General features: G+C 38.7%; 1 protein-coding gene across 3 annotated transcripts; it reads right to left on the minus strand.

The window, feature by feature from the left end:
* On the minus strand, positions 1-26,380 carry LOC146677841 (uncharacterized). Of its 3 annotated transcripts, none has more exons than XM_085426958.1 (18): positions 26,133-26,380; positions 22,095-22,272; positions 21,115-21,311; positions 19,454-19,557; positions 19,075-19,139; positions 17,564-17,819; positions 13,941-14,131; positions 12,701-12,826; positions 12,469-12,597; positions 10,685-10,807; positions 9,661-9,796; positions 7,804-9,218; positions 5,886-6,746; positions 5,039-5,376; positions 4,802-4,901; positions 3,830-4,337; positions 3,425-3,553; positions 1-2,697 (listed from the first exon to the last, which is right to left on the minus strand). In XM_085426958.1, exons 2-17 carry the CDS (start codon positions 22,254-22,256, stop codon positions 3,438-3,440), a joined length of 4,827 nt encoding a protein of 1,608 aa, XP_085283084.1. In that variant the 5' UTR covers positions 22,257-22,272; positions 26,133-26,380; the 3' UTR covers positions 1-2,697; positions 3,425-3,437. The 3 variants fall into 3 exon arrangements, with proteins under 3 accessions (XP_085283084.1, XP_085283092.1, XP_085283076.1); XM_085426966.1 differs by having other exon boundaries at positions 3,830-3,998; positions 17,564-17,822; XM_085426950.1 differs by having other exon boundaries at positions 17,564-17,822.
* Positions 26,381-26,735: the final 355 nt, after the last annotated feature.

The following is a 26,735-nucleotide window of genomic DNA, read 5'->3' on the forward strand; positions in this document are numbered from 1 at the left end:
CTCAGAGAGACAGCGGTTTAATAAAAGCAAACCTTTTATTCTAATCACAAACACAACACAGATACATTCACATAAAAGTGTCCAAAACAAGGCAACAAATACAATTTAAGTTTCCCCACTCAGGGTCAGACCTCGGCGCCAAAAGACTACAGATCCCAGAGTTATGAAGGCGGCTGAGAGTGAGGTGAGGTGTTTGCGTGTGTGTGTCACAACTTTACAAACAAAAAGTACTCTACCATTAAATAAAATGTAAACATAAAAACAAAAATCACTCCATTTTAAACAAATGTGACGCAAACTAAAAATCACTGGAGGAAAGCACAGCCAGGGTTAAAGGAGAGATTCACTGTTTTTAATATAGTTTACTTTAAAATTATACTCATATCTTGTTATCTATATAACCAAATAAATGGCCACTTCCTCCTGTCCTTAACAGCAAAGCATTTCATAAATGGCTAAGCTGAAATTAAAATTGGAAGCTGGACTTGTAAATGAAATTCCCTCCTTTTGTTTCCTTTTGATTTAAGCTCACCTTTCTCTGGACATTTTCTAACCTATAAACATGAACTTTGGATGTCCACGTGGTGGGTCACACCAGAATGTAAAAATTCATGTATTCATTCTAGTGGATTGCAGCAGGTACTGTACTTGCAACATAATAATTCTGCATTTTCTTTATTTTTGGTCCATTTTTGGCCCAAACATTCTGACCCACAAATTTTATAACGGAGGGCACAATCATCATTTATTATCAAAGTTGCATTATTCACTTTTATCTAACTTCCTTAAAAGTTGATACAAACAGAGAGTCAAGGGTATGAATATATCTTCAGAAAAAAAAGTGTTGGTCTAAGGTAAAAGAATAAACCTGACTATCTGATTATAATGCTATCCAGGGAAACTTTGGGTCCTGTCAGCCACGTGAGTGTTACTTTGACACATTAACACCACCCTTAACATGGTTGCCCATCCCTATTACATTGAGAAAACTTCTCTAACAGCTCGAGGAGCATGGCAAAGTTTCCAAATTTCCCACATCTAAATCCAATTAAGAAGCCGCAGGACATGCAAGAAAAATCGAGATCCATGGAAGCCCCACTCAAATAATCTGCTGTCAACATCCTGGTGCCAAACACCATGGACACCCCAGAGGTCCAGCGTCTGTGCTGAGAGCTTTGTTGAAGGCAAGAAGGGAACCTTATTGTGGCTGAACTGTTTACAGTGACATAGCCAAGTAAGATATACTAATATGCAAGTTAGCATGGGTGTTGGTGTCATTTTGTCTGTTAAGCCAAATGTCAAGGGGGTAAACAGAAGAGCCGAGAGAAAACAGAAACTCTCCAGGAACTGTTCTGACTGACTGGCATCCACACAGCCAGCTGGCACGCAAGTAGCTATCGCAACACAAAGAAAATTTTATGAATTAGTTCTGGAAATATGGCTGCAAGTGTCTAGAGTAAATATTCCACAGAGTCAGAGTCTGTTCAAGGGTCATACCAACCTTTGGTACCAACCTTACCAAACTTAACTACAACATGCAACTCCTTCAATGTACGTGAGGACCTGTGAGTATAACTTTAAGTAGAATTAAGAACCTATCCTTTACCAGATCAAATCCTGTAAACACAATGGTGAAAATCTGCTGTTTTAGGGTACATAAACTTGACATTTCTCCCAACTCAACTACAAAACGATTTACATGTTATCTACAAATGTGCAAGAGAAAAAAGAAAATAAATTAAAAGCTATTCATTATAAGACACCAGCTTAGTTCATCTAATTCTAACAAAGAAAAGCTTCACATGTTTAGTATATGGGAATTTTGTTTTGTGTAACTACTGAGAGTGCTTTAGTGTAAGACACAGAAGCAGAGCGGGAGAGGGAGGAGAGTGGGAATGCAGTGTGTATCACCATACATGGAGCGGAAACCAATCCAGGTTACACTGAGTCATAGACAAGCTTATCCCAGTCTCTCTCTATCCCCCCCACACAGAGACAAACAGAAACACCAAGATAGGGACACAAAGGTGCAAATTCACAGCTAATAATTCATACACTCACACTATGTTTTCACACATTTTTTTCCTAACACCTCCCCTCTACGAAAACACATTCAAGTGTCCAAAAATAAGCCACCTGAAATGGTTTAAAGATTCAAACATATTTGCCACAACAGGCCTTCCTTGGCTTGACCCTTTTGAAAAACAAACTTATCTTGACAAGTGCTTGTTTAGAAAAACACCAACTAGGCACCGTTTCATGCAAAGTAAGAACGGGCTAGGCCCATAACTTAATTCTGAGTTACGAAAAACTAAACAATCCCTTTGGAAAAGTGGTTCAAGAAACATCAACAAGCATCACTAAACCACCACCTCAGTACCTAAATATACAGGTGGGTGTAAAGTGACACCATTGTGATGGACAGCAAAGTCTCCATGTGGTAATTTGTGGATAAACTAGAGGCCATTAAAACATTTTTGGATCCACAGGGGAGGTGTTTATTCTGTCAGTGCAGGTCTAGTTACCTGCACACACACGTAAAGAAGTCCACAGCTGATTGCAGCTTTTTAAACTGCTCCTGTGTTTGTTTCAATGTTTTAATTGCTTTGAGTCTGTTGTGCAGCGGCTGTTGTCCATTATTCAGGTTCATGGTAAAGCCAGGGTGAGTCAGGTGTTTCCAACAGGTCTGCAAAAAACCTGTATGCAAAAACAAGAACATTTAAGGCAGTACTTTAGTCCTGGGTCAAATTCACATCCCTTTCAACCGATTCAACCAAGTTATATGGAATATCTCCTGATTTTCCTTTGTTATGATAAATATTAAAGGCTGTGATGATTTTTTCCCTGTTTAGAATAAGAAGCATATTTTAAAAAAAGGTGTAAACCACCAAAAAGACGCATGACTCACATGGTGATCTTGTTAAATTAAAAGCAACCAGATAAGCATCAACATTTGTTTCTGGTTTCTGTATTTCACATAAATTCTAAACTATTGGTGCCTGTGTGTTTGCACTAAGTAAAACAAATTAGCTTCAAACCTGAAAAAAAACAAACAAACAAAGCAAAACAAACAACAAAAAGTAGTGACAATACAAGTATTAACAGCTTTTTCCTTAAAGTAAGTGAGATCCCTCTGCTGGAGACAGGGAGTCATCACATTTGCCCAACTTATCATGACAGATTTTCATCTTCCCCCTATAAAGTGAATGAGAGAGACTAAAATATGCAATTATGGACCAGACATGGGTGTTGACCGAAGTTTGAACCAATTAACCTTTAGAGTTGATCTGGATCTACTTGATCCAAGGACTTGGAGGTATATTCTTACTACCTGATTTTTTATTTTATTTTTTGTTAATATCTTGGGATGTTAAATCTATTTGAAAATGTTTTTTTTTTTTTTTTAATAGTGTCTGGAGTTTACCTCTTGCTGTGTTTTAATCCGTCTCGTCCTGTTCTGCGTCTTTCTGGGAGACAGGTACTACAGCGGTGCCCAACAAACCTCTTCTCACAATATAGGGACATGCAGGACCACTGGGAATGTCAGCAAAACCTAAAGGATGGAGAGGGGAAAAAGACGGAGGGTTAAATAAAAGAGTTAGTAGAAAATAGATCAGAGCGAGAAAGCACAGAGACAAGGAACACAAACAGGTAATCCACAGGGAATCAAACACTCAGAGACTGTATGTACTTATGAATATCAACTGGTGACTCGGCTGTGAGAAGAATTTTGTACTAATTGGTAAAAAAGTTTTACGCAACTCCCTCCAAAATAACTTTAATTACTTTTCCATATTTCACTCTACAGGCCCACAAACAACAAAGTTACCTTTCATGACGACTTCCGGCAGGCCATAGGGTTCGTATTCTGTGTCGTCAAAGGCAGCTGACAGCTGCGTCCTGTTGCGGCGAATTCTTTCAGCCAGACGTGCCGGGTCAGCCGGGATGGGGAAGGAACCAGAAAACAAGATTTTGTCTGACGCCGCCTCCGCAGATAACTGGACAGGAGACACAGGAGGGGAATCCACTGAACCTTGTTCTTCCTCCTCCTCAGTCTGAGTGTTAACACATACTGTTGAAATGCCACGAGGATTCAAACTCTCCTCTGTCTGACTGCTGACACTTTTCATTTCTATCTTGACAACGCTGTCTGAGGAATTAGTCGTTGTGTTTAGTTTGGCTTCTGTTTTGGTCGAATCTGGCTCACAGACTTCGCCTGAGTGATGTTGAGCCATTTTCTCCAATGTCATTTGGATGAGTTGACTGTCTCTTCTTACTTTTGGACAATTATCTGACCATTGTGTGAAGTTAATCTCCTGGTTTTCTTTTTCAGATTCCTGAGTCAAGAGACAAAACAAAGTGACTGAAGAATTAATAATTCATCTGGTAAACAAATAAACGCATATGCCTAGGATAAAACTGAAAACCATTGCATTTTATTCAGTACTGAGGGCAGACAGGTGTTTTAAGTTCAGGTGTAAAAGTACAAATGCTTTATTTTATAGGTAAACAAAACATCTATTTTAAATTTCTCTAATATGATAAGAATTGCTATTTACAACAGGAGCAGCTCAGTTCTGGCCCATTTATTATTAAAAATAAATTTCCCCAAATATGTAGGCTTACTTCTCTACAGAAATGCCTTTATGTGCACTGGCTAAAAGACTTCCTAGATCCCACTAGCAATTATCTGGAATTATTTAATTTAAAGGACTCTTTTTTTTCATTGTAATTTACACTAAATTACATAATGACAATTAGCCGTCTGGTACATAAGTGAGTGACAATTTATAAAAATCACCTGGTCAGCCGTGGCAGTGTCCTGTCTGTGTTCTTGAAAAATTTCAGCAGTTTTAAAGGGATGGAGGCTCTTTGGTTCCTCAAGGTTGCTGTTCTGCAGTCTTGTGGTAAAACAAGCAAAAGTTAATCCCAGCTGATACCTGTACAAATATACTTAATATATGCGTTTAACACACACAGACACAGAGGTGTGATCAGTTACAAGTTATCTCTGTGATTACAGAGTGTTGTGTGTTACCTGGAGAACAACATGCGGCCCTGAAGTCTGTTGGAGGAGCAGGAAACGAGTAACTCGTCTTCTCTGATGACTGTGATGGTTTCCTGGCTCTTCTGTCTATCCAGTGTGGGTGTCTGAACCGAATCCTGAACAGGTAGAGTTTGAGGCGAGCACTGGGTCATCTCATCTGTTTGCTCCTGGTTTGACTGGGACTGTGTCACAGCAGAGGTCAGTTCATGGGTTTCACATTCCTCAAATGTTGGTGCTGTTTGGGAGGCCAGTCTCCATACAGCAAGCTCCTCTGCCTGCTGCTGGGTCTCCTCAGAGAGAGCTCGTACCCTTATCTGCAGTGCCTCCACCTGGACAGAAGGAGAATGACAGTAGACTGAATCAATCGGACATAAAACTTAAATATAAAACAAATAAAATCCACAATATTATTAAAAAAGTAATTCTATATTCAGCAATACAGATCTTATTGAATATTTTAATGTCGTAAATCATTTGATACTCAGTACTGCGAAAGAGTTGTATTAATTTGTCCAATTACAATTTAAGCCCCTAAAAATAGGGGAGGGTATCTATAAATATTTGCAATTTCTAAATTATATTTTTGTTTAAGCCCTTGAGTAGAAAGACTCTACTTCAACTGGATTTTAACTGCTTTATATAAAATCTACTCTGGCAGCGTACAGAGCCAAAATGATGAAAATCGTGCCATTACCCAAATATATCCACTAGTTAAGACTACCATCTAGCGTCTCATTAGCCCACCTGTATAATTTTAAGTCCTATACAACTAACCTATTATATTTTTGTCACTTTTCATCTTTTCACATAACTGAAGGAGAAAAATCACTGCCGTTACCTGTTGTTGTAGTTGAGTTACATGCACCTCAGACATTTCCTCCAGGTCTTCTTCAGTTCTTGTGTTTATTTGGTCTTCCTTTTTTAAATCTTGTCCTTCATCTTCTTCCTCATTCATACTTGACTCCAGTCCCTCAGTCATGACGTCATTCAGCAGACTCAGTGTCCCGTCTTCTGCCAAGCAGGACAGTGCAGCGTTTGGTGTGTTTTGGCTTTGTGTTGGATCCTCTTGATTTTCAGCGTCAGTCTGTAATGTCGGGTTTTGTGCGTCAGAGATGGTCAGGCCCTCAATTCTTTGTTTCAACAGCTGATTCTCCCGTCTGAGAGTGAGCAGTTCAGTAAGGATATCTGCTTCTTTACCGCTTTGACCGCACTGAGTCTCTACCATCACACAAGCAGAGTCAGGGTTACTCTGAGTTTTGTTCGAGTCTATAGATTCAGGATGCTGGTCCCCTGTTTTATTAGCTTCTTCACTGCTATCAGGTGTTGCCGTTTGAGTATCACATGTCTCTGGCTGACTTGCCTCACACTGTGCTTTCAAGTCACTCTCAGGCAGTGACTCTGCAATTAGACAGGTGACTCTACTCTCCATTTCCTGTTTTAGTGAGAGCTCTGAATTCTCCACCGGCTTCTCATCTCCCTGTTCTTCACTTTGTATCTGTTCCTCCACCTCTTTGACCATCATCTTCACCTCATCCTTTTTATCATTCTTTAGTTCATCCAGCTCTTGCTTGCATTGTAGTAGTTCCTGTTTTTGGCTTTGGAGGGCGCTCTCCTTCTCTTGTAGCTCAGTTAGAAGGCCTGCAATGTGCTGACTCTGCTTCTCAAAGGCCATGGTCAGCTGCTGCGTCTGACGTGTCACCTGACAAGAAGAGAAGGTTGAAAAAAAAAAAAGAAGAAGAAGAAATGATGACTAGAGAAAGTAAAAATACCACTGGGGTCTGCACTTCACTGGTCACAGCTCACAGCACAAAACACATTTTAAAAAAGCAAACCAAAGGCCTTTTTCTTAACCAATCTTACTTCCTTGAGGAAAAATGTGTATAAATGCAGTGAATTTGCTGTTGTAAATTTAAATCATTATGACCACTTGTAAATCAGGGCCACACAGAGACTCAGGTCACCTTACTGGATATGCAGAGTTTACTTTGCTTCTATCAGAACTGATGTTTACCTTCTCAGATTAGCACTGAACTGATACCTGAAGTCTTCTTATCTATCTGCTCGGGTTGCATTTAAACAGTTTGCAACTGTTTTATTGACTCCTATACTTTTCTGTATTTTCTTTTTCTTTTTTACTGCCTGCTTTTTGTTTGTCTTTGACTGGCAAATCTTAATTAACTCTTTCGTAACCTTTAGTGGCCATCTTATTTCTTAAATAACTTACAGAAGGAAGTAACGTTTGATTTTTTTTTTTTTTTTTTTTACTTCAGTGAGATCAGTGATATCCTAATTTTAATATTGTGCTTTACAATAACACGATTCATACACTGCTCAAAAAATAAAGGAACACTTTATTCTTTTTTTTTTTTTTTTTTTTTTTACCTTCAGGACTATTAATTTGGTCGGTTAAGTAGCAGAGAGGGAGACGTGCAGTTACGCTAGGAGTGCTGGACAGAGCCATAGAAGGTTGTAACCCATCAGCACCAGAATCTGCTCCTTTGTGCAATGAGGAAGAGCATGTGCACTGTTAGAGTGCTACAAAATGACCTACAGTGTGCCAACTGATGTTTTCAAAGTGTCCCATAATTTTTTTGAGCAGAGTATGAATTCAAGATTTAGCGATAAACGAAAGTACAGTGATGAGACATGAATTAAGCTGTTCAGAAGTGCAGAACATTCGAGAGTGACTGTTTAATACAGAAATACTTAGGTTTGAGAAATTTAGTGCACTAATCTCTATATCCAGCATCATTTACCTGGCTCTGCAGGGCCTCCAGTTTAATCTGACACTGATTAGCACGCTCTGTCTCCTTTGAATTCTCATTCTTCAGTCGCTCCACCTCTTTCACCAAATTAGAGGCTGTAGGCTCAGCCTTCTGGGGGTCTGAGGCTATTTGGCCCATCTGAACATCATCTGACAGAGGAGAGTGCTCGGCATCTATCACATTGCTCTTTTCTTGGATGATGCCTGCTGCTGTCTGAGAAACAAGCATGTTGTGTTGGTTGGTGGACTGGCAGAAAAGGAGGTGCTGCTCTGGTGAAGGCAGGAGTGCGTGGCCACAGCTATTGATGTTGGAGTTGAGCTTGTCATCACGAAGAGTCAAATACGTCAGGGGAGTGTTTGCATCTGTGTGCTTCTCTTCTTGTGTGTGTTTTCTTTTTTGCTTCAGTTCTTCCACTTGAGCTTTAAGTTCTGCCACCATCATGCTCAGCTGTTCCTTTACATTAGCATCTGTGTTTATTATTTGGCTTCTCTCCTCTTCCTCTCTCTTTTTTTCTTCTCGCTCTAAAGCCAGCTGAGCTTTCACCTCCGCCAGCTGTTTTTTAAGCTGAATATTAAGCTCTACCATTTCACTCTCCCTATCTTGTTGTTCTTTGTTTTTCTCTTCCTCCTGCTCGCTTCCCCTCTCCTTTACACACTCTATGTCTGCCTCCAAAGCAGTCATCGCCCTCCTCAGCCTCTCTGTCTCAGCTCTTTCAGTCTCCAGTTGTGTCTTCCATTCTTTTTCTTTCTCCTCTTTCTCTGCAGCCTGGCTGGTGTGTTTGCGGCTAAGCTGTTTAAGGCGGGTCCTGGCTTCTGTCTCAGCTCTTCGTTGGGCTTCCAGGTCCTCTAGTCGTTTCTGCAGTTCTTCTCGTACATCTTGAAGCTCTGAACGGAGCATTGCATTCTCCTTTTTGAGGTCTTCAGAGGGAACGGTCTGCTCAGACTTGAGAGCAGGTGTCTTTTCTGCAGAAAGGGTCAAATTTTGTGTCTTAGGTGAGTGCTCAAGACTGATCATTCTATCAAGATCTTTAGCGTTAGAGTTGTTGATGGGAGTATGAGAGACGTCACATTCTATTGCCTCATTTATAACTTTGTTCTCCTCTTCATTAATTTTCCCTTTGTCTCCTGCTCTCTTTAAACACTCTGAGGAGTCTGGGGAGATTAGGGCACTGATGTGTTCCGAGTCAATTCCTTCTCCTGGCTCTCTGTCAGAAGGATAAGATGCTCTGATATCTGTCCTTCTCTCCTGTGCATCCTCTTCTTCCCTCCTCTGCTCAGCTCGGTTTGAAGAAGGCCTCTTGGTTTGGGCTGACGGTCGAGGATAATGAGATGAGGAAGACTGAGATGAAAAACTCTGTCCAACAGGGCAAAACTGCACAGATTGTGGAGGAGGTGCTGACTTTTGCTCTAGAATTAAAAGGAAAAACATTTTTAATATGTACAAACAAAAAAACTTAATAAACATGTGCTCTCTTTCTAATAAACATGTGCAGTAGTGGAAAAGTTAAGTGTATTTTTAAAAGGATAACATTCATCTATCACTAACCAGCAGGGAGCAGCACTGGGATAAGACTTATGCGTGAAAGACATTGAGTATATAACTGTCATGCACAATCTAGGATTCACCCTCTTCAGTAATCAATCTCCCTTTTTTGCTGCACAAAATAATAAATTACTACAGGGCAGCATTATCACAATAAGCCCACTAAAGGACACCAGTACAACAAGCTCATGTTAAGCATGTGAGACTCCAAAACCCTGACTCTTGTGGAGGGAGGAAAGACAAGATACTCCAATCTACCATGACTAATAAACAGATTTGGCTTCATCCCCACAGTTTATGCCTCACCCTGTAGTTCTTTCAGGAGACACAGGGTGTCAGCTCGCTCATCTGCAAGTCTCCTCCCCTCCTCTTCCAGAGCTCGCTCTCGCTTCCTGCTCTGCTCCAGAGTCACAGCCACGCCCTCTGCCTCACGCACAGCTTCCTAATGCAAAGAGCAAAAATAGTCAAATGAGGTGGGATGAATCCAGTCAAATCAAACTTACTGATTTTTAAGTGTTCAGCTTAGCTGGAGGGAATCTTCATGACCAACGATGGACTTTTAAGGCCTCTTTTTCAAATATCTGTCAGAAAATTTGATTGATTTCCAAAATATGTCTGCCATGACATCTTTAATGTCAGTCTATATTTTCGACCTTGTGATATTTGGACTATAAATGTTATCAATTGTGCAAGAAGACTGCCAGATGAGGACATGCTGTGTGTAATATAAATGGATTAAGAGCAACCCAAACACAGTGTCTCAACAGCTAGAAACCACAAACAAGCTACAGATGAAGGCAGTATTAGTACGAACTATGTTGCAAGCTTATGAACATGTAAAGAACTGCTACAAATTCTAAAAATGTGGGCGTTTTACATCTTCTGCACTCTCAGCTTAGCGGGGTGCAATACAATAGTAAATGTTAATTTGGAACCTGCACAACAATAGCAAATGTCCTTGCGCATCAGAAAGGCTTTACTAAGACTTTTAATCATGTAAAGTTCATTCCAGGGCCTGTTGGCCAAGGTAAGTCAGTGGGCACTAGTGGGCACTACAACAGACAGCCATTCAAAGGCTGTTTTCTTGTATTTGTGTCAGTGTTGATGTGTGTAGTATTAGAAGTATTACAAGACACAACTAAATAACAGTGAGGATAACGCTAATCCGATATCTTTAATAAAACATAATGATGGAGCTGGATCCACACTTATTGACTAACATATGGCACATAAGATGGTCATTACCCATTGCTCATCTAATGAATAATTAATGCAGGCCCTGACTCCTAACAACGTCTGCATGTATCAGTTGATGATCACTATGTGTTACCGTCAGTTTGGCTTGTGTCTGTGCTTCTTTCTTCTGGCTCTCCTTCAGCTGTCCCTCCGTCCATTTCAGTTTCTCTTTCAGAGTCTCCAACTCTTTCTCCAGCACCTGCTTCTGTAGAGAAAGCTGACAGAGGGAATAGCGAAATAGTGAGAATGAATCCAAACAACACAACAGAGAAGGTATTTAAAAAAAGAAATTAAAGTAGGGGGAAGAAAAAGCAAAAACAATAGGAGAACTGAAAAAAAGGGAATGACTTGTTTGCCTTGTTTCAGGTGCAGGAATCATAGCCAGTGAAGGGAACAGGAAGCAGGACAGATATCGATGTGTCTAACATATCCTCTGCCTCTCTCAGGGTTATCAGCAAAGACTCAAGTAGATTAGCTTCCCACCAGTTCTCATCTAAAAATTCTACACGTTATACTCATATAACTGTATATATGTAGCAATATTGTAATGTACTGAGTAAATTATTTGCTAATTAATTATTTTTAACTTCAGTGTAGCTCTTTAAAGACAAACTTTTTTGTATTGGTCACTAATTAGTCACTTGGTTTTGTTACAATATTGAGTGACCCAGTAATTCTCAGTCAATGAAATGTCACATGTAGTTTAACAACCAATCAAATCTGAAAATATCTGATACTGATTTTATCAGCTCACTTAGTGAATTTCAATATATGTAAAAAGAATTAAAGAGAAACTATAAAACACATTAATCAGGTATTGGATTCTCATAACTGAAACTTCATGCATGCACAAAAAACAAAAAACAAATAGTACGACGCAAATTCCACAAAGGCCTGTATAAAGTGCTCATTACCTGCAGCTGAATGTTGCTGACCTTGTATGTGAAACTGTGCTTCTATTGTTAATTTACACAGTATAGCTTTATCAGATACAAGATAACACCTGTGTGGTTCACAAAGAGCTTACAATAACGTTTAAAGGACACTAGTAAAACTGAATAGCTATTGTTAAGACTGTATTTATATATACACAGAAGGTTATGGACTAAATTTATTTTCTTAGAGATTTTTTTTAATCTAATAAAAAAAAATTAGTGCCACATCATTCCTTTATGTTAAAGACTTCCAAAGTATAATTTTTAAAAAAGGTTTTTAACCACAAACAAAATTTGCACTCTGCATTCATGCAACATGCCTTAAAACGCTTCATACAAATCTTTCACCGTCATCCCACAGCCACTGTTTCACGCCTGCTTTTGCTGAGCACTCCATTTCTCACACACAAGTTCCAAGTGGTTCAAGCTTCCATAAACAAAGAAAAACTGAGCGGTCACACTGTCATTACCTTCTCTGCTCAACCTTTCCACTGGGGGAGAAACCGAGAGGAGAGGAGGACGAAGCGGAGAGGAGAGCAGGTGGAGGGGAGAGAAATCAGAAACACAGAGTCGAAGACAGTGAAAAAGAGAGAGAGAGAGAGAAAACATCACAGGCACGCAGAAAGTGTGGGAGAAAAAGTGCGATAAATTCATTGACCTTGGGTCCATATAATAAAAACAGTCCCAGGACAAGCAAAAGGTAAGATGGGAGAAGGACAGAGAAAGGAAATACTAAAAACAGGAAAGGTAATGAATGTATAATAGTATAATTATAAATAATAGCATAAACAAAAACAGTATGTCATATCTTTTTGGTCCTTGGTTTCCAGTGCTGATAGCAACTTTATCTTGATAAATGCATTTGTATGCATGTTAGAGGACTTGTTGGTCTGGTTAATGTGTAATATTTTGAGCGTATACTTGTACATGTGTGCGCATGTACCTTGTCAGCCTGTGCCTGCAGGGCATTGTGGAGCGTTCTAGCTTGTTGAAGCTCCTGGTTGAGCTTATTCACTTCCTGTTGATGCTGCTTCTCCAGACACTGCCTCTCCTTCTGAAGCTCTGTCAAATCCTAGAAACACACCAAAAAAACCCCCCCAAAAGAATCCATCAATCTATGGAAAAAAGGAAATCAAATGAAAAATGATTTTCCCTTGCTTTGATGTTCATCTCACCCTCTGATGTTGTTTCTCCAGCTCTTTGGTACGCTGTTGGTGTTGCAGTCTGCTGCTTTCTGCATTTTGCCTCTGACACTTAAGCTCCTCTTGTAGTTGCTTCAGTCTTTGCTCAGCTCCCGACGCCTGTCATGGGAAAACATATGCAGCTGTTTACCCGAGTTTTTCTCTATATGATACATCTGATATTACTTAACATCAGGTACATACTGTTCAATGTCAGTGAAAACTGATGTGTTTGACTTCTTATCACCAAACCAAATCTTTTGCATTTAATTTGCTTATGACTTGAGATGATTAAATCTCTGAGAATTTTGTCCTGATGCAAACCAAAGTTCCAACTTATAGGCAGTTTTAACACATACACTCCATGTGTGAATATGAGCATAAATTGCTGTATGTCTCTCTCTGGGCCCTCTGTTAGACACGGGTCTTGCCCAATGATAGCTAGGATAGGCTCAAGCCACCCACTACCTTGAAATTGAGAAGCACTAAAAAAGCTGGATGGATGAATAGATGGAGGGCATAAAACACTTCATAATGCTGGTTTAGCTATACAAATAAACATTATTACTGTTATTATTCATTTGTGAGAACAGCTCTAATCATTTAGCACTGTTAATGGAAAAATTACTGAGGTTTTTCCTCGTGAAAACAAAGCCTACAAAAGAACTCCTCCCAAATCACAACACTGTAGCAGTAAGATAACTTCGTGGGTTTTAAATGTGTGTGCTTGTGAAAGATACTGCAGTCACACAGTAACTAAACTGTTTAAAATGGCCAAATGTTTGTGTTTACATTTTGTAAAACATAATTATGAGTGACTTCCAGGATTGCATTTATATCTTTTAACACATCTGTTACATTTTTTTTCTTTGGTTGACTTGCTTAGTTTATTTCAGTCTTTCAACTGTGATTCAGAACGACCTCACACTGAGATGGTATTAATTAAATCGGGGAAGCACAACCTCACAACTTATTCGTACCAGATGGTTTTAGGCTGCTTTACAGCACAACAGGAAAAAGGACCACCATTTTTCCAGTTTTTTTCAAAGAGCATGTTAATATTTCAGGGAAGACAAATGTTTTGTTAAATAAGATCAACACCTCTGCCATGTCAAAAAAAACACCAGAGCATCAGGAAAATATGGAACATTATCACTGAAATGAGATGTTTGTTTTCAGCAGTAGTACTAGAAGCACCACTACCTGTAGCAGCAGTATATGTGCATGTGTTTACCCGTTCACTGTCCTGGGCCATACGTGTCTGTGCCAGGCTAAGCTCATTGGAGACTTTCTGCAGGCTGAGCTCCTTGGCGGCAAGCTCCTTCTTGGTTTGCGTCATTTCGTTCTGTATGGACTTCAACGTCCTGTCCTTCACCAGCAACTCCTCTTCCAGAGAAGACATACGGCTTTGACTTTGAGGCGACACTGACAGATGGACAGAAAGAAGTATGGTTAATAATTTCAACCATCCATTTTCGTCCACTTATCATCCTGTTACCAGAGAATGTTTATTAAATTCTGCGTTAGTCTCATAGAGATAGGAGAAAATTTATAAGCATTTGTTAACTAATATTTATACTTTTTTTCCGAATTTAAAGAGCACCTTTAATTAAAAAATAGTGCTCACAATCAGTGAGCTGGGATCATAGAATGGCAGAATGGTGGCTGAGTGAGTGGAGAGTGAGCAAGAGAATACAGGTGAATGAATAATTGCAAAAACAAACAAATCCATTTCCATGACCATTAAGAATATCTTGATTTCTGATAAAACAAAACAAAACAAAAAAAAACTGATGGCTGACAGTCAACAACACTTAGGGTCACAATCTATACACACTGATGCAATGAATCAAAGTTATAACTCTATATGATGCACTTAGATCCAGCCTGGGGAGGAGACTGATAATAAGGATAAAAATCAATTGTGTGCTTGTGATGCATTGTCAATATTTTAACTGTCCCATTTTACAATCTCTCCAGGCATACATTTACCTACCAAAGACATAAATATAATCACATTTTTTTTCCATTGCTAATCTAAAAAGGAACAATGTTTTTTTGCTACATACAACCCCAAGTATAAATCCTACCCAGTAGCCAGAATAAATCCTAAACTGTATGTTCTGTTATCAGGAGAAACATGGCTGCAAAAAGGCACACCTAAAGTAAACATTATAACCCCACCCCCACCCCTCATGCCAGTGTCCCAGCAGCTTTTATTGTTTCATATTGACCTGTCTCCTTCCTCCCCTGAACAAACACAAAAACACCCGGTGAGAGCGACAGTGTTACATCACAACTACAAACTGCAGTAAGAGTCACTCTACATCATGAAGCCGGCCTGGGAGCAGGCAGAGGAATCTCTGGCCATTCATTTCTACACAACCGCTTATGTAACGAGTGCAGCTGAGGTTACACATGTGCATGAGATTCATGGTGACAACACTGTTCACTTTTACTGATGTTGCTGTCACTCTGAGGTAAACCAAAACTGACAGAATTTCGTCATTTGGACAAAGCTTATAATAATATTTTGAGTGAAGTGGGCAACACATTTCAAACAGAGAGACCTCACAGTGTTAATTATGGCACCTGCCAGCAATTTTATCTATTGTTGTTATTATGTAAATTAAACAATAAGAGTTCATCTGACCTCAGTTTGCTGTACATCTGTCCTTTATTTAAATCTTTATTTGGCTTAGAATTAAACCCTTCAGTATAAACTGACCATTCGCTTTAAGTGTTTGCTGTAATAAACCCAGGCCCTGGAATAGCCTGTCTATAGACACAAGGTTGGTTAGCAATGTCAGCACCAGAGGTTGTACTATAAAGAGAGAATAATGGTATAATTATGGTAGACTGGCTATTAGAAAGGAGTTTTGAAAATAACAAACTAACAAAGTATGAAAAGATCACAGTGCTAACACTTTCTGGATAATCATAGATAAAATCAAATAATGCATGCAGCATGCACATCAGTGAAAAATGAAGCAAATGCAGTGGTGCCTTAAAGCTGCATTTTTTCAAATGTCCAGCAGGAGGGTGACTCCTTTGGGTGACCTCAGTAAAAACTTTCCTGAGGACTTTACAGGCTCAGTAACTTGTTTCAGATCATCTTACTATTAGACATAAAATCCATGAACTCCTCCTACAAGATAGGAGTGGAGCAACCAAACTTGACAGACAGGTACATTTCAGGCCTCTGAAGAATCTTATCTATATAGGATCATGGATAAGATCAGGTCATGATGTTGTCGAGAAACCTCAAAACAACAGGCTAAAATTACATTAATAAAGTAGAGCAGCACAGGAACACCCTGGCGCGCACGCGCGCACACACACGAGGAATTTTTCCTACTCAGAATTTTTTTTTATCTTCAATTTAGTTATTTACAAGCAAGAACCAACACCCCTATTTCTTTTACTTGACTTATTGTGACTAAGTATATAAGTTTGTAAAAACAAACAGACCAAACAATATTGCTGCATGGGCATGTACTAGTATTATTAGTATTATCCAGTTTGCACATTGACTGACCACTTATCAATAACGTAAGAGTAAGAGTTCGCATCCAAGATAGGAAAAGTGAAAATATTCAGTTTGAGTGATTTAAACAGTGTGACATCACTGTGGCTATATCAACATAACATGCCTTAATGTACGGTAGGTTAGGATGATTTTATTTTACTTTAAATAGATTTTATAAGGGTGACACAGTTTAACAAATAAAATACAAAACACGAACCTTTTATGTATTACATAGAGTTTCTACCCATTACTAGTTTCAACTGTTGCACGCAGTTGAGACTGGAAAGACTTTAGATTAAAACTGGACACAAGAGTCACTGGCAATTTGCTCTAACTGTGATATATATTCTCAGCTGAAAGCAGGCAACCTGTTGAGGCTTGCTTTAGTGTTACCACCAAAGAAAACCATGCAGTCTAGTAGTGCAATCTAGATGTTACCTACATGGATCCCGATTTGCTGCAGTCAATTTACATTTCTTTGATTGAATCAGAAATTGAAGTGATTTCTATGCATCGCTCATCATGGAACGATATCAGACCAGGGTTTAAATTTAAGAGCTCTAATGTTCAGCTGTAAAAAAAAAAAGAAAAAAAAAAAAAAGAAAGAAAGAAAGAAAGAAAAGAAAAAAGAAAAAAAAATTAAAGAGTCAACTGACCCCTTTTATGCAAGCACGAACGAAGCCTAAGGAACCAAGCCTAGATTAACAAAGACAGTTGGTAACCACTGTTATCGTAGAGGGGATTATATAAATACATACATTTTTAGCACTCTCCAAATAGGTTTTAGAACCATAAAAAAATCTCATAACTAAACAGTTATGTTAACTGAGTCTTCATTCACTGAAGCATAAAAGACATTTTTTAAATTGAATTTATAGACATAACAGGACAATGCATAGGTTTCTCTAAAACAAGGTAACCAAGTTTTGCCTTTATTGGGAAAGGAAAAAATGTGATTACCAAAGCAAACTCTGATTGTAGTTTTAGATTTTGTTAATTTTGCTAATGTAAAAAAGCCTGGGTAATATTTAAAAAAAGAAGAAGAACAAAAAGTCAAATCTGCTCCTTATTAAGTTGCTGTGTGTGCTTTGTTGCTGAAGACTGCAGAACATCCAAATGAAAATCTAAACTTTGAAATCAGAGGGTGGTTTCACAGCAGGGGTACTGAGTTAAGTAGATAATAGCATATCCATACTGGCTCCTGTTGTTATGGTAATCCAGCTAGGTTTTTAATCTTGTTTTAGGATAAATGCTGCTGGCCTGAGTTGCGTGCGTATATATTTGTAATTTGCAAATGGATAACACAGAGTAATTCCATCCCCACTCACTGTCTGTCTCTGTCCTGCGGTCCTTCCCATAACCCCCCTGCTCTGACAGATGATTTGTGACATCAGAGGACGGCATCAAAGAGGGAGAGGGCGGAGGTTGCCTCCTTGCTGCAGGTTTTGTGTCATCCCGTTCCCATGGAAACACACCCAAGGGAGTGGAGAAGGTGTCCGATTGGACGGGTGAGTGGCTGTGGCGTGTGCTCTTGTGTTGTTGTTGGGGCAATGAAGGTGTGGGTATCTCAGAGAACTGAAGCCGCTGCTGAAAGGATGAGAGAGGGTTTAATCAAAGACAAAAAAGAAAGAGGAGCAGCATGAGCAGGAAGAGGCTCGACAAAAACAAGGCTCAAGGACTCAAGGTTTTACAATCAGACTAATGCAACTAAGAATTACTAACTGCTGTTTTATTCATAACTCAAGAGAAATTGCTTCAGCGTGCACAGCACCTTTAGTATATTTCAAATGCTGCTTCAGGATGAGAGATCGTAAAAGAAAAGTCAATGTTCAGATGTAAGAGCACAGACTTGCTGTTACATTTTCCTAAAACTTTTCTTTTGCCTGCCAGACCTGTACAAACAAATGCAGCAGCACACTATGATGAACGTTGGGAAATAATACAAGCAGGTGAAGCAGGGCATAATTTTACTGAAACACTCAAACCAGCAATAACTTAGTAGCTTGTCTGAGTAGTGAAAGCCTGTAACAGCATATTCCTCTGTACAAAGTTAAAAAAAAAACATTCCACAGAAGGTGCACTGAAGTACATATTATTATTGATGAACCTGGGACAACGTAATTTGTATTAAACCCATAAATAAAGTCATACTTCTTAAAAAAATACTGGTCTAATTTTTTTAGGAATAAACTTATAAATTTCTCACCTTTTAAAGTTTTTGGTCTTCAGTTAAAAATGTGTATATAAAGTTAGATTTGGTCATCCTTTAAAATTTTTGATAACACTGCCAATCTTATCCTTTCAGCTGACTACTAGAAGAAAGAACCTTGCTGTTAAACAAAGAGCTGTGAGCCAAGGTGTTGTTTTTAACATCTAAATTTAACCAGAAAAAAACTCCATTATAAGGACAGAACAACTTTAAAATACGAATTCTTCCTGTCCTTATCACAAGGCCAGAATGAAATTTGAAAAATACAATAACACCCTGATAACAGACACTGATGCTCTTTAACCTACTATAAAAACTCTTAACTACATTGTCATGTTTAAAAATAGAGAAATAAAGTACAATGTTGTTTCATCTGGTTTTTTTTTTAAAAGCACCATGTGCTGCAGTAGTTCACATTTAAGAAACAGTTACAGCCATCTGGGCCACTTATTTGGAAAGACTTAATTACTTAAGACTAAAAGGAAAACTAATCAAATAAGGAGGGATGTTTTGCTTTGCTAATAAGACAGTTAAATCCTCCAAGTAGAGAACATCAGCTTTCAGCTACAATCCACAGCAGTCTTGGATTAGCTTACACATAGCTCAGTGTGAGAACATGTTCAGACTTACTCGGATGTGAGGAGCCCGGCTCTGCCCTTCATCTCTGTGCCCCTGTTTCTCTTCCTGTCGGCTCCCTACAGGGCAAAAACAAAGCATATGGACTGAACTTAGTACCTACAACCGATCACAAAAACTGAACAGGAACAACAGCTGTAAATTACCAAGTGGTTTAGTGACGAGAGGAAAGACAAACAAACTGTCCTTAGAGAGTAGAGGGCTGGGAAAGCAATGTAGCTCAAGGGGGTTTATTTATATCCACTGCTCATTTGGGACTCTGGTGGTTTAACTATTTAATTCTCTTAACTGTAAAGAGTTTTAATAAAATATTAGAAATAAACTGCCATAGAGATTAAACCAATTAATAATTTTACAGTTTAGAAAACTGTACCATTGTGTTCCCAGGGCAAGCCTGTATTCCAGCAGGGAGTAGAAAACAGAGAGGTATCTGGTGACCTGATGCTGTTCTGCAGCTTCTCTAGCTCGGCTTCCAGCCTGCCACAGAAAGAAGACACAGAGTGAAAGAGTTTAGAGTGGGAAGAGAAATGGAGATATTTCTTACAGGAAATGAGGGCTGAGGTCAAAAAGTCAGATTTGCTTAGTAAACATCCTAGCTGAAGGACGAGATCCAGTAGTATATGCAAAAACAATGATAACAGCTGGCTGAATTCTCTACAAACTGAGAAAAGCTGTTCCTTCAAAATGTGGTTTAACTCTTTTAGTCAAGGTTACACTAAGCTATCACTTATGAAAGAAAAGTATGCCCTCCCACAATTCATAGCAATATGTGCCATCCAACAATCATTTAAAAAAAATATTAACATAACTCATCATGTACTGTAGATGATGAGAGAGCCTTCAGAATTTTAGGTTGAGGAACATATAAGCAGTTTTTTTACTGACTGGTGAACCTCTGCTCATTTTTACTTCCGAGAAACTGTCAATTCACCTAATTAGTTCAAAATGTTCCTCCAGCTGTTGCTATTTAGAACCACCCTTCTTAACCTTTTTGATAATCAAATTCAATATAAGCTAATATAAGCTAAATAGTAAAATGTTAAAGTTGAAAAATATGACATTTTCTATGTTCTACTGTCAATAAAAATGGGCTTATGAGATTTGCAAATCATTGCATTCTGTTTTTATTTACATGTATATGGTAATCAATAGTACTTTTCTGTTTTATACAATAACCTGGTAATATAATGAAAAATCAGAGGGGATAGAGCTTTCACAGTTGCAGCTCCAAGACTGTGGAACAATATGCCACCGCATGCCAAGCAGGCTCCTTAACTTGTCATTTTAAAATCTTGTTTACATACTTTTATTCCCTGGCCTTTGACCCAGTGTGATATGCTTACTGTGTTTTTAAGTTGCTTTTTATGTAGTCCTTTATTGTTTAACTTCTACAGGTCTTATTCGTGTCAGGTTTTTTTTTTTTACCCTCTGGCCTCTGTTCATCTTTTATGTTTAGTTTTATTGTACAGCACTTTGGTCAGACCTGTTGTTGTTTTTCAAAAGTGAATTATAAACAAAGTGGTATGGTAACCATAAACAGTTAGTGTACAATACGCCAATTAATTAATAAATAAATAAAGCCACTTGTATGCAAATTACTGGAACAGAGCAGAAGAAAACATATCTAACAATTACTTTGGCTAATGCAAGTATCAGATTGAATAATATAGGGACTGTACCCAATCAACATCCAAAAAGCTGACTGGGACATCTCCATTTAAGACAGCTTCCTATACTATCAAAATGTAATGTCTATTGTCTGATTTCTAGTGCTGCATGTGCTGCATGTATTTCCAACAATCAGTTTTAGTTTTACCTTCCAAATCCCCCCTTTTTACCCCCCCCCCCCCCCCCCCCGCCCCCTTAAGACAGATTGTATTTAACTATCAAGTTTAATTCAAACTAAGTTATCCTAAGAATACCAAACGTCACTATATTTCAAACATTCAGTGAAAACAATACATAATACCAAAACCAGATGAATTTAAAATTGAGAGAAGCTTCTTGCCTCTGTGGTTTTTAGCTCATGCTGACCTTTTGATTTCCTGGGTGAGTTTGTTGTTGAGGGTACGAGCAGCATCTAGCTGGCCCTCCAAAGAGCAAACTTGGGCCTGCTTAGTCTGAAGCTCCTGCGTAAGACGGTCCCTGCTCGTCACCGCTGTTGTGGCCTCATCCCGAACGTTTTGGAGCTCTCGCTGCACCGACTGCAGCTCCACACGTACCTCCTCATACTTGGCAGAAAAAAGGAGGAAAAAGGAGAGAGAGGGAGAAGTATATATTTAATGATTATTTAAGGAAATCCTGCTACAGATGACTCACCCTTCATGACAATATTTGCACAATGTTATTTAGAGAAGATTAAAATTACAGGAACTGTATTTCCTTGAAGAGCAACATGTAGGTCAACTTTTTCTCTACATAAAATTTCTTGAAAAGCTAATACATGATTTTATTCTTTTGTGTAATTCCGATGAAAAAGTGTGCATTTAAAGAAGCACTCATAAAAAAATACTAATTTCCTACAGATTATGTAATTTTTCTGTGGTCTGCCTAAGCGCTCAATGCCACAGCAGGTGGCAGGAGCAGCTTCCTAAGCCAGTGCCAGTGGATCCATGGTCAGCAGTCAGTGAGAGACTGAGCTCTCACTGATCACAGAGATACTACTTGTTAAATTTTAGATAACTTCCAAATTGAGCTTCCAATAAGAAGATTTCCTAATGTTAATCTAGATTTAGCATATTGTTTTTGGAAAAGGCAGCATTACATCAACCATAATAGGTACTAGGTGGTGCAGTAGTTAGTACTACTGTCTCACAGCAGCAAGGTTCTTGGGTTGAACCTGCTGGCTGACTCCAAAAATCCAGTCCAGTTCAGAAGCATGACAAAGTTAGATGATTTCTTACAGCCTTAACTAAACTTGGAAAGTCAACAGTACCAAATCACAAAGTTACTAATACTTGTGTTTCAGTTATTTGTCATGTAAATTGTGTGAGGAACAGTATAAGTGTTCATACTTTCACAGTTTGCTTCTCAAGGCTTGTATGGATGTTGTCCAGCTGCAGCTGTTTCTGCTTGTTTTCCCTGGACAGCCGTTCATGATGGATTTGCAGCTCCTTCACCTTTTGCAGGACCCGTCCAGACAGCCCTACTGTCCAGTCCTCCTCAGCCCAGCTCATTTCTTTCTGCCTGGGCCTGAAAGGGTGGGAAAATTATATCAAGAGCTTGAATCAAAGTTCATTTTTATTTTATTCCCTCAGAAGAAAACATTTCCTTTTTAAACTGAAAGGTCACTTGGTTTCTAAGCACTCGGGGTGACAGACTGTGCATGGCTTCACAAGGCATGGTACTACCTAACCTTTCCTATTCATAGTTGGCTGATCCAGAATAAGACAGCTTCTAAAGACATGGGATTTACCAGAACAAAGAGGAAGTATAGGCCATTTATAATCCCAGTCATATACTTATATGTGGCCTGTGTTATAATTAGTCATAAAAATGCTTCCTACCACTAATTTGTCAATCTACTTCTACAATTTTTTATATTTTTTATTTAACATGAACTGGCCTATTAGTGTGGCAAGAATAAAGGAAGGTTGTGAAATCCATGCATGATTAAGTTTCAATCTTTCACATATAAACAAAACAATGTAGGTAAATCAAATGCAAATAGTACTACAGTATAATTTATTACGAGTCATACCTAAATCAACTCTGCTGCTAAAATAAATGTAGTAACTTGAAGGTTAAGTGCGTATGCATGTGTTGGTACAGAGGATTCAATTGATAGCATGTATATCTAAACAAGCTTCAATCATGTCTGCCTTTGACTCCGTCCTGTGTTGAATGTTGCTAAGGCTTTGAACCCTCAGGAAGAAACTGGTTGTCACTGTTGGGCAGCTGTGACTCAGTGTTTCCCAACACAGCCTTCTTGCTACGCTCATGCATCACTGAAAGCTGAAAGTAAATATAATCTCTCTCAAATTTCAGGTTTACGTCAAGGTTCTTCCTCAGACAATGCCACATCTGATGGCTGTTTTAAAGGCTCTTGTTCAAAACATTGCATTTGCAAGCACTTTGTTAATACAGACAAAAAACAACAACATCACCTGGACACAGATAAGCAGAATTAAAGATGAGAGCATTGGAATGAAGAAAAGCCTGACTGAAATGGCCTGAAACAAACTCACAGAGGTTTATTAAAAGCTCAGTTTGGACTTGCATTACAGCCTCAAGGCTGTCAACACCAAACTCACATAGTTTCTGTCATAGCATACGTGTCACGTCACTAATTACCTGCTTCCTAGCAGAAATACCCGACTATGACTGAGAGGAGCCAGTCACATAACACCCAGAGTGACTACAAAGACTGGACAATAACACTTTTGTACAGGGGACTTAAGTGTCTTTTCAGTTTCATTAGGATGACACGCCAATCTGAGCATTACTAAAAACAGTATACTGGTGCACAAGCTGAGTAGTGTTAAAGGCAGCAACTATCAATTACTTTAAGTAAGGATTCATCTGATTAATCACTATTAAGCTATAGTTAATATTTTAAATTACTCAGAGTGTAAGTGTCCCCATAAAAGTAAATTAACATTTCTAATCGATAAAAATATAACATAAAAGAAAAGTAGAGTTTGAGAAGCCTCGACCTGGGAGGGTTAGGCAACTTTTCTGTTTGATAGTTCAACATCGTTCATATTACTAATTACAGGTTCTAATCAAAGACCATGACCAGTTGTTAACTGCCAGGATTGGGTTAGATCTGCAGGTGATCTTGAGGTTGAAAATCTGGTTTTTCATGCAGTGCTCGTTTCACAATACAGCACATGACTGTCAGGGTGAAATTACAGAACTTTTTAGTGTTTTTGTTCCACAGACAACCTAAAGTCAAGAAAGAGTCAATAGTGGACAAGTGGTCTCAGGCACATACAGTCCTGTGACAAAATTGTCATAGGACTTTATGTACCACTAGGGCTGGGCCATATCATACCGTTCACGGTAATACCGGTATAATTTTGGGCAACGATAGCAAGATGAAATATCGCGTTAGAATATGGGTAAAACGCGCATGCGCAGTGCCTTTGTTTTCATACGCACATGTCGGAAAAAGCAAATCGTTGAATGAAACGGATGAACCAGAATTGGTTTGTAAAAATGCTGCAACTTCAGTGCGGAACTGGTTTGGCTTTCGTCCGTCAGATACACAACAAAGCACTATTTTTGGTAGAGCATGCTAGTGGGCTGTCGTTATTATCGTGTTTTTTGGAAAATACGGCACACTTAAAATCAATCCTTTGATTTTTCTGAAAATCGACAGTGCCCCTTATAATCCAATGGGCCTCATGTATGAATTCTGGTTGTGTTTACTGACCTCGAAACGATTTTATGTACACGGCGCTCGAAAATCTGTCAAATGTTTTAGTACGACTTTGCTAAGCTACGAACCCGCACCGCTTGATGGATTGTCGGAGCATTACGGCTATCGTAGTCAGGAGCCTGGCGAAGTGATACGTACTGAGCTTCAACATAATGTTACCGTATTGTGTGTGTATAACCTCTTTTTAAGTTTTGTGGATATTATACATGGTTATGCTGAGGATATGTCGGCCAATTTCCACTGGAAATGCCTTTTGGTTAAACTTTCAGTAAGGAATTTGCATTTGCACTGTTAAATTTTTATATAACTTTCATGCACATAAAAAAAACAGCTGCTTGTTTAAGTGAAAATACATAGATTTATTTTTTTTCACTAATAAAGTTGTGGAGTTGTAAAGTATTTTGTCTAGTGTCAGTTATATCGTTATCACAAATTTTCAAATGTATATCGTGATAAATATTTTTGGTCATATCGCCCTGCTCTATGTACCACTATACTTTCTTTTTCACATGATAGTAAAACATCATATGTTGTCTTTCACCTGCTCATATCTATTTCCTCTTCTTTCAAGATGGAGAAAGCCATTCAATATTTCATCTACCACAAGTTAGAAAACAGGCACCAACTTCAAACTAATAATTAATACAACAAATTATTTTTTTCTTTCCACTTTAAAACAGGCAGAGAAAACAGAAGGCCTTATACAAAAAGTAATGGCATGACAAAAGAAAGCAACTCTTTAAAAAACAAACATCAGGGGATTAAAAGACCATGATCAAACATATGTTAAAGAATGTGATCATTTTATGCTATTGCTCAAGACACCTTAATAAATAAAGTATTGAATGTCAGTACACAAAAAAGAGATGAGATATACAATTAGTACATTACAGCAGATAAAATATGAATACTACATTCGGTCGTACTGATCCATTATAATGTCATCTGATATTTGTTATCTTTGCACTACATTTAGAAAGCAATTTTATTTCTGTTTTATTTTTCTTCTGTTTATACTTATCTGACTTTAATCTGTATATAACGGGAATATTTCGTTTGTTGTATTCTGTTTTATTTCACCGAGTCACACCATACTTATTTAAGTTTATAAGTAGGCGTTTGGAATTCAACGTTATAGCAACTAAAAACGTCAAGCTTTTGGAATAACGTAGATCTCATCGTAAACACAACCTACAACAGAATACCTCAAATAAAATACACGATTACAAAAACAAAACAGCCCCATAAAGGTAGGATAAAACAAAAATCTCAAAGATGAATGTTATCCACACACACTTTGGAAATATAACCATTAATTTCTAATTAGGGACAAACGCACGTCGTCTCAGGCAGTCTCTTAATGAGGTGGACATGTGCAGATGTAGCACAATAATGATAATAATGAGGAGGAGGAGGAGGAGGTGGTGGTGGTGGCAGGGAGCCAGAAGCTGGACCCTGGCCTGATCACGAGGTTCAAAACTCAACGAGAGAAATGACAACTTCAAACTAAATCTCACTTTAACAGCCACGGAGGTAGAGAGTGAGTAACAGCCGCAGTAAGACCAGCCGAAACTAACTTTTCTACCGCCTATTAGTGTTTGTTGAGCGCTGAATGACACACAACTGTAGCGATGATGCTACCAGCTAGCCACGCAGTAAAGCTACTTACCATTCACTACTTCAGTTACAAAGGGCGCCAGCCGCCGGGGAGGCGCACACACGCAGGCGTGACAGGGCTCTGTTCCCGCTGTTAGAACCAGGCTCCGGCTCTTCACTATTCGGCCAAGATACGTTTAAGTTTAAAGCGAGAGGAGCTAGACGTTAGCGTTGACTGACAGTTTTCATAGGTTGAGACGAGATGCCGCACGTCTCGTGCAGCTGACAAGCCGGAGTCGTTGTGGCACGAGGCGGAGCGGGGCGGGAGCTGGTGACGTAGAGGCGGAATGTTTTGGGAAAAGTCCTCGCGGGGGTGTGAACCTCTGATGACCCCTAGCGACGTCCATTGCCAGTGGAAACATGATGCTGCTAATTTAACTGTTGCTAACAAACTGCTCTGTATTTAAATTTTATACATTCTTTATATATTTTATTTTTATGTTTAATACTAATATGATAAATAAATAAAACTAGTAAAAATTATTTATTTTATGCTATATTAGGACAGTTTTTTTCTGTCCTGTCTTCCTCCCTTCACCTCCAACAAGTTGTTGATTGCACATTATTGTTTAAGTTAGTTTTCAGCCCAAGGAACGCACATAACCCACCACACCTG

Source organism: Rhamphochromis longiceps, linkage group LG2 (genome assembly GCF_057381845.1).
Source record: "Rhamphochromis longiceps isolate RC_006_pf linkage group LG2, R_longiceps_female_GT1.1, whole genome shotgun sequence".
NCBI classification, from domain to species: Eukaryota; Metazoa; Chordata; class Actinopteri; order Cichliformes; family Cichlidae; genus Rhamphochromis; species Rhamphochromis longiceps.